This window comes from Cetorhinus maximus, chromosome 20 (genome assembly GCF_964194155.1).
Source record: "Cetorhinus maximus chromosome 20, sCetMax3.hap1.1, whole genome shotgun sequence".
NCBI classification, from domain to species: Eukaryota; Metazoa; Chordata; class Chondrichthyes; order Lamniformes; family Cetorhinidae; genus Cetorhinus; species Cetorhinus maximus.
Genome location: NC_135898.1, coordinates 74,742,891 through 74,755,692, shown reverse-complemented (window position 1 = coordinate 74,755,692; position 12,802 = coordinate 74,742,891). Strand labels below are relative to the sequence as shown.

Genomic DNA, 12,802 nt, shown 5'->3' with positions numbered 1-12,802 from the left:
TTTATATAGCACCTTTCACCACCTCAGAGCATCTCAAAGGGCTCTACATCCAATTAAGTAGTTTTTTTGAAGTATAGTTACTGTTGTAATTTTGGAAATGTGGCACACGATTTGTGCAAAGCAAGGTCCCATGGGTAGAAATATGATATTGACCAGATATTCTGTTTTTGATTGAGGGATAAATATTGGCCAGAACGCCAGGGATAACTCAATTGTTTCTCTTCAAATTAAGTTTTGTTGCATCCACCTGAGAGAGCAGATGGGGCCTCGGTTTAATGTCTCATGCAAAAGATCACAGCTAATGCTCAGGATTTCACAGCTCACTGGGGTTCCTACCCAACCCCGGCAAAAAAATCTGATGGTGAGCCCGTCCCCTGGAGAGGAGCCCCGGCTGCTGGCCAATCAGATGGCTGTCAACTCTCTGGTCCCAGCAACTCCGCTGGGAGAGGTGACCACCGCTGGGGCAGCATCAAGGCCCTAGCAAAGATTGAAAGATTGTCGCTGAAGCCAGATGGAGGGGTAAGTTGTGAGGGGAGGGGGTTTTTGGTGAGGGGTGGGGGAGGAGGTGAAGGCCGGGGTGCTGGCTGGGGGATAGGGATGATGGGAACCCACAAGGGGGCCAGACCTTGGAGGGGTGAGAGGGGAGGGGCCTCTGATTGGCTCAAGGAACCTGTAAAAGACTCATATGACTCACTTTCCCGCCAGTAGCCCCAGGAGTGGGACCTGACGGTCTTTAAACCTGGCTCCTCCCTCTGCCTGCCACGTGAAAAACTGCATAGAGATGGAAGAGGCCCTTAAGTGGTCATTATTTGACCAGCAAAGGGTCTCAATTGGCCCATGGACAGATGGGCAGCCTAATACCCCACCCACCCTTCATAAAATTGTGGATGGGTCAGGATGGGCGAGTGGGCACTGGAAAAGGCGCCCATGGTATTATGCCAAATTTTAAGCTGTCTGCCAAACCACCCCCAGGAAAGTATAAAATTCTAAGATAAAAGCAAAATGCTGCAGATGCTGGAAATCTGAAACAAAAACAGAAAATGCTGGAAGAACTCAGCAGGAATGACAGCATCTGTGGAGAGAAAAACAGAGTTGACGTTTCGAGTCCGTATGACTCTTCTTCAGAGCTAAAGAGAAGCAGAAATGTGATGAAATTTATACTGTTTAAGGGGGGTGGAACAGGTGAAGCTGGATAGAAGGCCAGCATTAGGTGGGGGCAAAGGAGAGATTGACAAAGATGTCACGAACAAAAGGACAAAGGGAGTGTTAATAGTTGTCGTAAGGGCTAAGAAGGATGCTGATAGTGGCATTTGGGTAAGAAAGCAGAATGTGATAAGGGCAAGCGCTCTGAAAAGAACAACATGAACAAGTAACAGATGGCCCTTGAGGGGGGTGGGATGGGGGGGAAGGGGCAGTGGTGGGGGGAAAAAAGGGATTGAAAATGGGATAAAAGGGGGGAATTAAAAAAAGGATAAAACAATGAATAAATAAATGAAAATAAAAATGAAAAAAAATAAGTGGATAAAAAATAAAAACGAATTTTGAAAAAATGGATTTAAAAAGGGGTGTAGATAGAGGAGAGAGTTCATGGTCTGAAGTTGTTGAACTCGATGCTAAGTCCAAAAGGCTGTAAAGTGCCTAATCGGAAGATGAGGTGCTGTTCCTCCAGTTTGCATTGGGCTTCACTGCATCATTGCAGCAGGCCAAGGACGGACATGTGGGCATGAGAGCAGGATAGGGTATTGAAATGGCAAGCAACAGGAAGGTCTGGGTCATGCTTACGGACAGACCGAAGGTGTTCCGCAAAGCGGTCACCCAGTCTGCGTTTAGTCTCCCCAGTGTAGAGGGGACCACATTGGGAGCAGAGAATAAGTTGGAAAAAATAGGCAAATTGTATTGAACCGAAAGTGACGAGAAAGGTCAATATCAGGAACTAGCACATTGGGTGGGAGTCAGTGAAGATTGTGGGAGTATCGAAGAAAGTAGCTGAGAAGAGATTGAAATGGTATGGTCATCTGGTGTGCAGAGAGAGAAGAGAAATGTGGTGAGGTGACTGATGGTGATGGGACTGCCAGGATGGAGAAAAGAGGAAAGCCTAAGACCAGGTGGAAAGATGCAGTGGTGGGAGACTTAAACACAGCAGAATTGGAAAAGGAATGAGAGTGACTGACAGGACGAGATGGAAAAACGTGATCAACCAGCATTGTGGCAGCCCCAAGTGAGATGGGAGAAACTGAAAGAAGAAGTATTGAATAGAAAGTGATGATGACAGCATAGTGCCAAATGATGCCTCAAAGTTAATAATTTACAAAATCTGTGCTCTGTTGAGAGGAAGGGGAGTAAAATAAACAAAACAATGTTTTGATGTTTCAAGCATCACATTACCTCTTTCCATAAAGTTCGTGTGCTTACTCTAATGGAAGCAACACTATTACAACTCTGGAAGTGGTGCACTAGAAATTAAAACTGAGGTTTCAGCAACAAAAAAAAATGAAGGGAACTATGAATGGAATTGAAGTCAGTAGAACTACCTGTATAATGGAATTCCTCAGCAAATTCAAAATCTCTCTGCTGTCAATTCCTCGCTTAATGAGGTAATCGTTACAAACCTGTGAAAATAAAAAAAAAATGGCATGAGCATAAAAGTTGGTTCTATCCTTTTTTGTTTCAGGTCTAAATTTATACAAACTTTCTGCATTTGCAGAACACAACAAAAAAATAAGTTTGCCCATAATTTAACTTTAGCACCTTTGCACAGTCACTTAAATTTCTATAATTCTATTAAAACAGCAATAAGCAGAATGAGGGAACAAAGCAAATGAGATCAGCATCTGCCAAATTCACCTATCCCATTATGGACCACCCGGTTGGTTGCTATGGGTTCCCATGAGCTATGTATGAAGAACTGCACGAGTAAATGCCAAATTGAAGGAATACACTGAAAAGCCTTGCCCTCTCCAGGTTAACATACAAACACAGCTCCTTAAAATTTGTGTTACTAATTGGATTTACAGCATTCTTTTATAAATAGATTGTAGCAGAGTAAGTCACTGGAGATTTTCAGGCTAGATAGATAAAGTTCAGGTATCCAATTCTGACATATGGGCTACAGTTAGATCACCCTGAACTATTTTATCATTACTTTATAAAAGTGTTACTCCACCTTGATCATATATAATAAACTAATTAACGCTACCCTTAAGTCCAGTCAGTTTGCAGAGTTGAAAATATTACCTTACTCCATTTTCTACTAAGTCATGATGCTGTAAAATATTCTCTTTTCTCAACCAATAAGATAATATGTTAGATTTTACTATGAAATTGATACTGCAATAATAAATTCTTTACTGGTTTAGAAAAGATCATGGTGACATGGTGGATTTAATTGTATGTCTATGATCAATATGTAACATTATTTTGATTATTCCCAATGTTTCAATATTTATTTTCTGTTAATCTAATCTTATCAAAATACCAGTGCAATTCGATTACTATCACCACTGTCAGTGACAAGCTAGTACAGATAGATGGTGGTGCAGGACTACAACTCAGAGGTTATATTAAGACTGCATAACCTGGAAGCACAGAATGCACGTATGACTGTTGGCAAAAAACATTGTTGTAATTTGGAGAAATTTATATTCAATAATTGTTAGGTAACTTTGATATCATTTGCAGAAAAAGTTTTTAGCAGAAACGGCTAGCTAGAATATGAGGTTTGGCACATGTACCTCCAGTGCATCTGTAATTGAAGGTCTTTCTATGGAGTTCCTCTTCGCCATATCCAACAGCAAATTCTTGAGATTTCTGGATAATGGCAACTTTTGATTCACTGGAGCATTGAACTTAGCTGCTGCCCACAAAATAGCGGCAACACCATAAACGCAAACCTGTTGAGAAGATACATTCCTTCAGAGAAATCTATTGGTTATTTGTGGGGTATTACAGGGAAATGCTCACAATTTAATTATCAAACCTTTTCTGTAACCACTCCTTGTTTTTCAAATTCAGGTGCCAAATAGAATGAATCCAGATTTCCTAAGGGGAAGGAATAGGCATCAATAAACTAAATTTTACAGTAGCTGTTAACTATCGAAAATATTTTAATTATCTTATTCAGAAATAAAGTTCATAGCACAGAAAGTAAAAATGCTGCTCAACATACCATTGCTCAGTGGCGATGCAAACAAGACTTCTCCACTAGTGTCAATGTATGCAGACTCTAGACATAAGTATTCTACAAAATATAAAGAAAATTTAATCACACTGTTATTAACAGACAATTCTTTCATATTGCTGAATTAGATTTACAAAATGAGTTACTGATCATGTCAAACATCAACAGCAAAAAGTCACATTGCACACTATCCTTCCAAGTTGTCTAATTATAACAAATCTAAGTACAGGTTGCATATGTGTGCTCTTGTATTTCCACCATAGCTAACGATGTGATAAATAACATATTCAATGAACACCAAGTCCTAGCAAGGAAATGTACAGATGCAAAAGGAGGACCTTGAGGAATAGTTTGACAAAGCAACAAAGGAAAAATTAGATAAATGAGAAATGAATTGCTAGGAATTTAGATAGGATGAGTCAAATGCAGAACAACAAAAAATGCTCAACAAAGAAAATGTGACAAACACATATATGTAATATATATTAAAAGTGAATGGCCTCAACAAGCCAAAGGTATTTCACCTAGAGGTGACACTATGTGTAAATTTAAACTGCATAACATTATGTTACAAGGTCATTTAAAGAGCCATTTAAAAACCCAACTTTGGAACACAGGTGAATTTTTTTCAAAGGTTCTGTAAAAAAAAAAGAACAAAAAGAAACGTTAAAAATATACAAAGAATGTTCGAACTAAAAAGAAATTATAAAGTCAATTGTAGGAAAGAGCCTAAAAGCAATTGGCCAGCTGTTACCAAAATGCAACTCAAAATGATCGGTTGGTGAACTACATACAAATTAATAAACCAAAGCGGAACTCCCGGAAAGATCAAAACAAACCCTCATTTATTTTTATCAGATCTCAACAAGGAAGTCTGAATACAGCTCCAATGGACTGAAATGTGCAAAAAGTGCCCATGGGAATTGTAAGTCTAGAGTAGGAAAGGTTGGGCAGCTCTCAATGCATAAATTGATATTTGGAATGAAAGAAAAAAAAACAATGTATGAAAAACTAAAGCACATTCAGAAAGGAACAACTCCTGTACACTGTAAGGGGGAGGAATCAAAGGAAGATTCACCTCAACCTTCTGTACAATTTTATTGTCCTCTTGACATGAACATTATCCTTCGGTCACCGTTGTGGCAGGAGTGGCTGCAATGGATTATATCCAGCCTGATGGTCATAGAGGCTCCCAAATGCCACAGTCAATCAACAGACCATTAAGTTAATCCTCCTACCTTAAATATATCATGACTTATCCAGGCATCTAACAATAATAAAAACAAAAAGCTAAAAGCTACTGCGGATGCTGGAAATCCAAAACAAAAACAGAATTACCTGGAAAAACTCAGCAGGTCTGGCAGCATCGGCGGAGAAGAAATCAGTTAACGTTTCGAGCCTTCATGGCCCTTCGGCAGAACTGAAGCATAGTTAGGAGAAAGGAGAAATATAAACTGGTTTAAGGTGGGGGGGGGCAGGGGGGGAAGAGAGAAGTTGAGGGTGTGGTGATTGTGGAGATAAGCAAGCCGTGATAGGAGCAGATAATCAAAAGATGTCACAGACAAAAGGATCAAAGAGGTGTTGAAGGTGGTGATATTTGTCTAAGAAAAGTGCTAATTAAGAATGGAAGCCAGGATACTCAAAGTACAGCTCTAGTGGGGGTGGGATGGACAGACTAACAAGGTTTTAGTTTTAGATTTAAAAATAATGGAAATAGGTGGGGAAAGAAGAATCTATATAAATTATTGAAAAAAAAGGTGGGGGGAGGGGGGGAGGGGGAGTTTAAGATCTAAAGTTGTTGAATTCAATATTCAGCCCGGAAGGCTGTAAAGTGCCTAGTTGGAAGATGAGGTGCTGTTCCTCCAGTTTGCGTTGGGCTTCACTGGAACAATGCAGCAAGCCAAGGACAGACATGTGGGCAAGAGAGCAGGGTGGAGTGTTAAAATGGCAAGCGACAGGGAGGTTTGGGTCTTTCTTGCAGACAGACCGCAGGTGTTCCGCAAAACGGTCGCCCAGTTTGCGTTTGGTCTCTCCAATGTAGAGGAGGCCGCATTGGGAGCAACGAATGCAGTAGACTAAGTTAGGGGAAATGCAAGTGAAATGCTGCTTCATTTGAAAGGAGTGTTTGGGCCCTTGGACAGTGAGGAGAGAGGAAGTGAAGGGGCAGGTGTTGCATCTTCTGCGTGGGCATGGGGAGGTGCCATAAGTGGGGGTTGAGGAGTAGGGGGTGATGGAGGAGTGGACCAGGGTGTCCCGGAGGGAACGATCCCTACGGAATGCCGTCAGTGGGGGGGAAGGGAAGATGTGTTTGGTGGTGGCATCATGCTGGAGTTGGCGGAAATGGCGGAGGATGATCCTTTGCATGCGGAGGCTGGTGGGGTGATAAGTGAGGACAAGGGGGACCCTATCATGTTTCTGGGAAGGAGGAGAAGGCGTGAGGGAGGATGCGCGGGATATGGGCCGGACACAGTTGAGGGCCCTGTCAACGACCGTGGATGGAAAACCTCGGTTAAGGAAGAAGGAGGACATGTCAGAGGAACTCCATTACAAGCCTACCGACTCCCACAGCTACCTCGACTACAGCTCCTCACACCCCGCTTCCTGTAAAAACTCCATCCCATTCTCTCAGTAGTTCCTTCGCCTCCGTCGCATCTGTTCTGATGACGCTACCTTCAAAAACAGCTCCTCTGACATGTCCTCCTTCTTCCTTAACCGAGGTTTTCCATCCACGGTCGTTGACAGGGCCCTCAACTGTGTCCGGCCCATATCCCGCGCATCCTCCCTCACGCCTTCTCCTCCTTCCCAGAAACATGATAGGGTCCCCCTTGTCCTCACTTATCACCCCACCAGCCTCCGCATTCAAAGGATCATCCTCCGCCATTTCCGCCAACTCCAGCATGATGCCACCACCAAACACATCTTCCCTTCACCCCCCCCGACGGCATTCCGTAGGGATCGTTCCCTCCGGGACACCCTGGTCCACTCCTCCATCACCCCCTACTCCTCAACCCCCTCTTATGGCACCTCCCCATGTCCACGCAGAAGATGCAACACCTGCCCCTTCACTTCCTCTCTCCTCACCGTCCAAGGGCCCAAACACTCCTTTCAAGTGAAGCAGCATTTCACTTGCATTTCCCCTAACTTAGTCTACTGCATTCGTTGCTCCCAATGCGGTCTCCTCTACATTGGAGAGACCAAACGCAAACTGGGCGACCGTTTTGCGGAACACCTGCGGTCTGTCCGCAAGAAAGACCCAAACCTCCCTGTCGCTTGCCATTTTAACATTCCACCCTGCTCTCCTGCCCACATGTCTGTCCTTGGCTTGCTGCATTGTTCCAGTGAAGCCCAACGCAAACTGGAGGAACAGCACCTCATCTTCCGACTAGGCACTTTACAGCCTTCCGGGCTGAATATTGAATTCAACAACTTTAGATCTTAAACTCCCCCTCCCCCCATCCCCACCCCGTTTCTCCCCCCTCCCCCCTTTTTTTTCAATAATTTATATAGATTCTTCTTTCCCCACCTATTTCCATTATTTTTAAATCTAAAACTAAAACTTTGTTAGTCTGTCCACCCTACCCCCACTAGAGCTGTACCTTGAGTGTCCTGTCTTCCATTCTTAATTAGCACTTTTCTTAGACAAATATCACCACCTTCAACACCTCTTTGATCCTTTTGTCTGTGACATCTTTTGATTATCTGCTCCTATCACGGCTTGCTTATCTCCACAATCACCACACCCTCAACTTCTCTCTTCCCCCCCCCGCCCCCCCCCACCTTAAACCAGTTTATATTTCTCCTTTCTCCTAACTATGCTTCAGTTCTGCCGAAGGGCCATGAAGGCTCGAAACGTTAACTGATTTCTTCTCCGCCGATGCTGCCAGACCTGCTGAGTTTTTCCAGGTAATTCTGTTTTTGTTTTTTATCTAACAATAATGTTGTATTTTACTGAAAAATACTTAAGGCACAAAATGTCAGCACAAAGGTGTTTTCGAACAATGTTATTCTTTGAGAAAATATGGGAGCACCATCTCAGCACCTGTGTAAAGAATGCCCACTCCACAATTCAAAATAACAATTTCACACCTTTTTCTGAGGAAGTTACTTCCAACTTTGATTAAAAGCAAACAAAACGTGAAAAATTAGGTCTGCGGTTGTAACAAAAGAATTACACAATGGAATATTTTCCAATCCCTTTAGTGGCATGAAAAATGTGTTTAAGTTATTGAGGTAAGAATTATACCTCAGAGAACGTATGTGAATAGCTGTATCTGCAAAATCTAAAATGTTTATTGAGCTTGAAAGAGCAAGGATAGCCTTAAGCACATTGCTTTCAAAAGGAACTACATATTCAATGAAGGAAGCCTTAGAAGCTTGATAATCAGTCAAGTAAAGAATTTGTAAGATTATTGAGGTGACAAGTGCTGTTATTTGACAAAAGTGTGAGAATTTCTCCTACTTCTGGGGCCTGACAGAGATTAATAACCTTTCCAATTACAAAGATCACAGAATTGGAAATACATTAATGTTCTCCTCTCCTATTCAAAGAGGTTAGGCAGAATCGTCCCAGATTTGGACAAAGTGCGGTAGCAGGTGAGAAAAGGGACATTTTACCCGCAAGCCACAATGGTGGCTTTTCACGCTGTATTGTCCCAATCCTGCCTCATTAATCATGCATTCCAGGGAAACACACTGGAGAGAATTTTCTCCCCGTCGGCGGGGGGGGCCTGAGTGGGAGCGGGCGTAGCTGGGCACACAGCCAATCGCCACCTGTTTTACGTGGGTGGGCCAATTAAGGCCCGCCCAACGTGACGCGCACCCGGAAGTGCTGAGCGTTCCCTGTGCGAGCGGGGGGAGTAGGCTGAGTTGGGGCCTGCACTCTTTCTTTGCACATGTGCGCAAAAGCATGCAGAAATCTCTCTGGGGCACGGAGCTGCCTCAGGGAGTTTAATTTCATCATGCAAAATTTAAATAAAGAAAAAAACATTTCAGACAGTGTCACATGAACCGGCACATGTCAATGAATTTTAATTAAAAAATTTATTTGATTTATAAATCCTTCATGAAACCTCTTCCACAGGATGCGAAGGCCGCCTGGGCTCTTCGCCTGCCCGTCAACCTGAAGGTTGGGCGGGCAGCTCCGTTAATTCTCTTAATTAGTTTTTAAATGGCCTTAACAGGACTTTGACAGCTCAGCGGGTGCGCAGCCAACTCCGGTGCGTGCCCGCCAAACTGCAAACCAGAATGACGCGCGGTAACTTCAGGACGCATGCCAGACATCACCGAGCGTCATTTTACACGTTGGCGAGTGAGGCCCGCCCCCGCACGCCAACCCGAAGATTCTGGCCACTGTTTCACTGGTGGGCGGACTTCAATTCGCCCGCCACACCGTCACCTCACCACTTCTTCACGCTGGGCATCATATTTAAAGTGCAGCCGCGCGCGCACCTCTCAGTGCTTCCAGCCAAGGACCGTTGCACAGAAGACATGGCCCCGAAAGGCAAGAAGACTGCAGCCCTCCAATTCAGTGACTTGTCCCTGGAATGCCTTTTGGACGCTGTGGAGACCCGCCGTGATGTCCTCTACCCCCGCTCTGGCCACAGGATGGGCGGCAACATCACCAATCCGGCTTGGGAGGCAGTGGCAGAGGTGGTCAACGCCAAAGCCCTGCAAAAGAGGACGGCCACCCAGTGCCAAAAGAGGATGAATGGTTTCCTCCATTCTGCCAGGGTAAGTCACTCTTCTCATCGCTCTTAACTCACACACTCACAAACCCATCGCACATCCACAGGGATCTCACTCACTGCCAGTTCAAGGCACATCACCATTCACTCTCTCATACACACCTTCATTGTCCTCATCCCGTTTATGGGACCATTCACCTCCCACACATACCAGGCATCCTTCTCATATGGCCTGTCATGCATCCTGCTTACAGTTTCTCCGTCTGGATTCGTGCAGGACAAGCCGGCACACGACAAAATGGAGAGGTCACAGACAGGTGGAGGAATTCCTGAAATCAAGGTCCTCACAAGCTTTGAAAATAGAGTCATCAAGTTGGCCGGCGAGGATCTGGACCGCTCCTGTACTGATGGTGAGATCGGCAGTGCTCAAGAAGTGAGGATCCAGCAGTGCAACATCCAGCAGACAACCATGCTGTGAGTGACATGTCCTATTTCACAGGCCACCTCCATGCACTAATTATCTCTCCTTGCTTCCGCAGGCACATCTGGGAAACAGCCGAAAGGGGGTCCATGACCCAGGTCCTCAACTCAAGCACCAAAGGCACCTCAGAAGAGGAGTCTGCTGAAACCCTCAATTAAGACCCATCACAGCTCTCACCCACACCCTCCACCAGCGCAGAGATACACACCTCAGTGGAACCTAGCTTTAGAATAGTCTCAGGGTCACAATCTGGGGAGCACATTGCACTGTCTGATCCACAATAGGCAGCGCACGGACTTCCCAGGTTTCTCGCACTTGGAAGACTGCTGGAGACCAGAAATCTGCTGAGTCCGAGTCAGGTGATTGGGCCCCTGGACTTGGTCATACCTGCTGCGGGAGCTGCAAAGGCAAGTTCGGGAACATCAGGAAGGGATGTCTGCTGCACTCCTCAGATTGCAAGGTACAATGGAGGAGTCCGTCCACCTTCAGTCTGAGGTGATAGTGCCGGCATGCCAATGCACTGAGGTCATTACTGGTAGGATGGCAACTGCCATGGAGACCTTGGTCCAGGGCATCGGTCCTGCACTGCTGCGTGGGCTAAACTCCATTGCTAACACCATAGTTGGTCTTCAACAGTGTCAAAGTGAGAGGGGCACAGAGCAGCTCGACCTCACTCCAGCTTCCCCTTCTCCTCAAGGAGTCAGCCAGGGGCCCTCGGGCACCCATATGGAGGAGGATCAGCAGGTGAACCAGGGCCATCCATCCAGGTGACTCCCAGAGTGTCCGGCCCATCCGAATTCCCTCTTCCTGTGACCTAGCAAATTCAGCTCCACAGACCAAGGAGGGTGCCACTGCCACACAGCAGGACCTCGAAAGCATGCTGGGGCCCTCCAGGTCTTGGCTCTCCAGAGGACAGGACGCAGCAGTCAGCAGGCTGCCGCCACCTCCGCTGTGGATGTCAGGGGAGCACCAAAACATAGCGGCAAGGTTAGGAATGCTAAGAAGATGTAGCTGCACAGCCTGGGCATGGGTGGTAATCAGTTGTACATAATGTTCACTATTGTAAATAAACTCCCAAGAATGTCTCCTTGCCTGTGGCTCCTTGTTGTGATGAGCAGTATTCGAGTCACTCAGATGTGAAACCTTGGTCCCTGCACAAGATAAAGGCAGGTGTCTCAGCCCAGGGCCTCTTCTCTGTGCAGTGTGTAACTTTCCCAGCACACTGATGCTGCGCCTTCACTGTCACTGGTCACATCAGTCATGCCTGCACCTTGATGGGGCTTATTATTGCTGCTAGAAAATGTCCTGGGCTGGCAGCACAGATTTCCATCGTTTTCTCTGTGTGCTCCCAGCATCTTTGAGGTGAGGCTGGCCCCCTATCTCATCAGCGTCTGTGTCTGGTGACAGGGTGGTCCTGAAGGGTTCAGCTCACGAAGGATGCCATAGGATCAGGAGAAGTTAAAGTTTCCCCGCTGCATCTCCATGATAAGACCCTGTTCACAGAGCACGAGCGATCTGTCTTCAGCCAGACAAGACTCAGACATTCACATAAGCTCTTTTAACTCTGAATAAGAGTCATACAGAGTTGAAACGTTAACTCTGTTTCTCTCTCCACAGATGCTGCCAGACCTGCTGAGTTTTTCCTGCATTTTCTATTTTAATTTACATAAGCTATGTGAGGATCTATGGAGTGTCCCCACTGCTGTCGTCATCATCCTCCTGGAATGTAGGGATTATGGGCGTCCGCTGCGTCTTCATGACAGGAGCCCTATCACAGATGGCTTGTGCACTGCCATCTGTCAGACAGGAGTCAAACATTCACAGGTGCAATGTGAGGATCTATGGTGTCTCTTCACTGCATGTCATCATCATCCTCCATGAATCTAGCCGCTCTGAGGGCCTCCCAAGCTCGCCTGCCTTGTTTAGCTAGTGCAATGGCCTCATCGCCATCATCCTCACCTTTGAGGACCTCCTCATCCTTATCCCGGTCGAAGTCCTCCTCACTGGAGGAGATATGCAGCACCTCCATCTCCTCCATATCCAACTCCTCTCCCCGTTGCAGTGCCAGGTTGTGAAGGGCGCAACAGGCGATGACGATACATGATATCCTCTGTGGGCTGTATTGCAGGGCTCCACCGGACCGATCCAGGCATCAGAGCCTCATTTTCAACATCCCGATGGTTTGCTCCACCAAGGCATGAGTTGCAACATGAGCTTTGCTGTACCTTCTCTCTGCTGCACTCAGAGGCCACTGCACGGGTATCATGAGCCACATCCTCTGCAGGTAGCCCTTGACCCTGAGGAGCCAATCCTGCAGCCTCTCTGGACCTTGGAAGACCACAGGGATTTGTAACCTGAGACCTGTGCAAATCCCAGTGCTCTTGTTTCCTGGCTTTCCTGATGCCAGCCGAAATGCACAAAGTTGTGTGCCTTCGCAAAGATGGCATCCGTGACCTCATG

At 45.8% G+C, this 12,802-nt stretch overlaps 1 protein-coding gene across 1 annotated transcript in view; it reads right to left on the bottom strand.

Annotated features, from left to right (window-relative positions):
• The window catches only part of kndc1 (kinase non-catalytic C-lobe domain containing 1), a 252,960-nt gene that overhangs the window by 127,906 nt on the left and 112,252 nt on the right, over window positions 1-12,802 (bottom strand). Inside the window, exons 8-11 of the mRNA XM_078564922.1 lie at window positions 4,166-4,237; window positions 3,977-4,038; window positions 3,732-3,890; window positions 2,532-2,609 (exon numbers count right to left, since the gene is read on the bottom strand). Coding sequence (XP_078421048.1) covers window positions 2,532-2,609; window positions 3,732-3,890; window positions 3,977-4,038; window positions 4,166-4,237 — 371 coding nt within the window. The remainder of the gene's footprint in view (window positions 1-2,531; window positions 2,610-3,731; window positions 3,891-3,976; window positions 4,039-4,165; window positions 4,238-12,802) is intronic.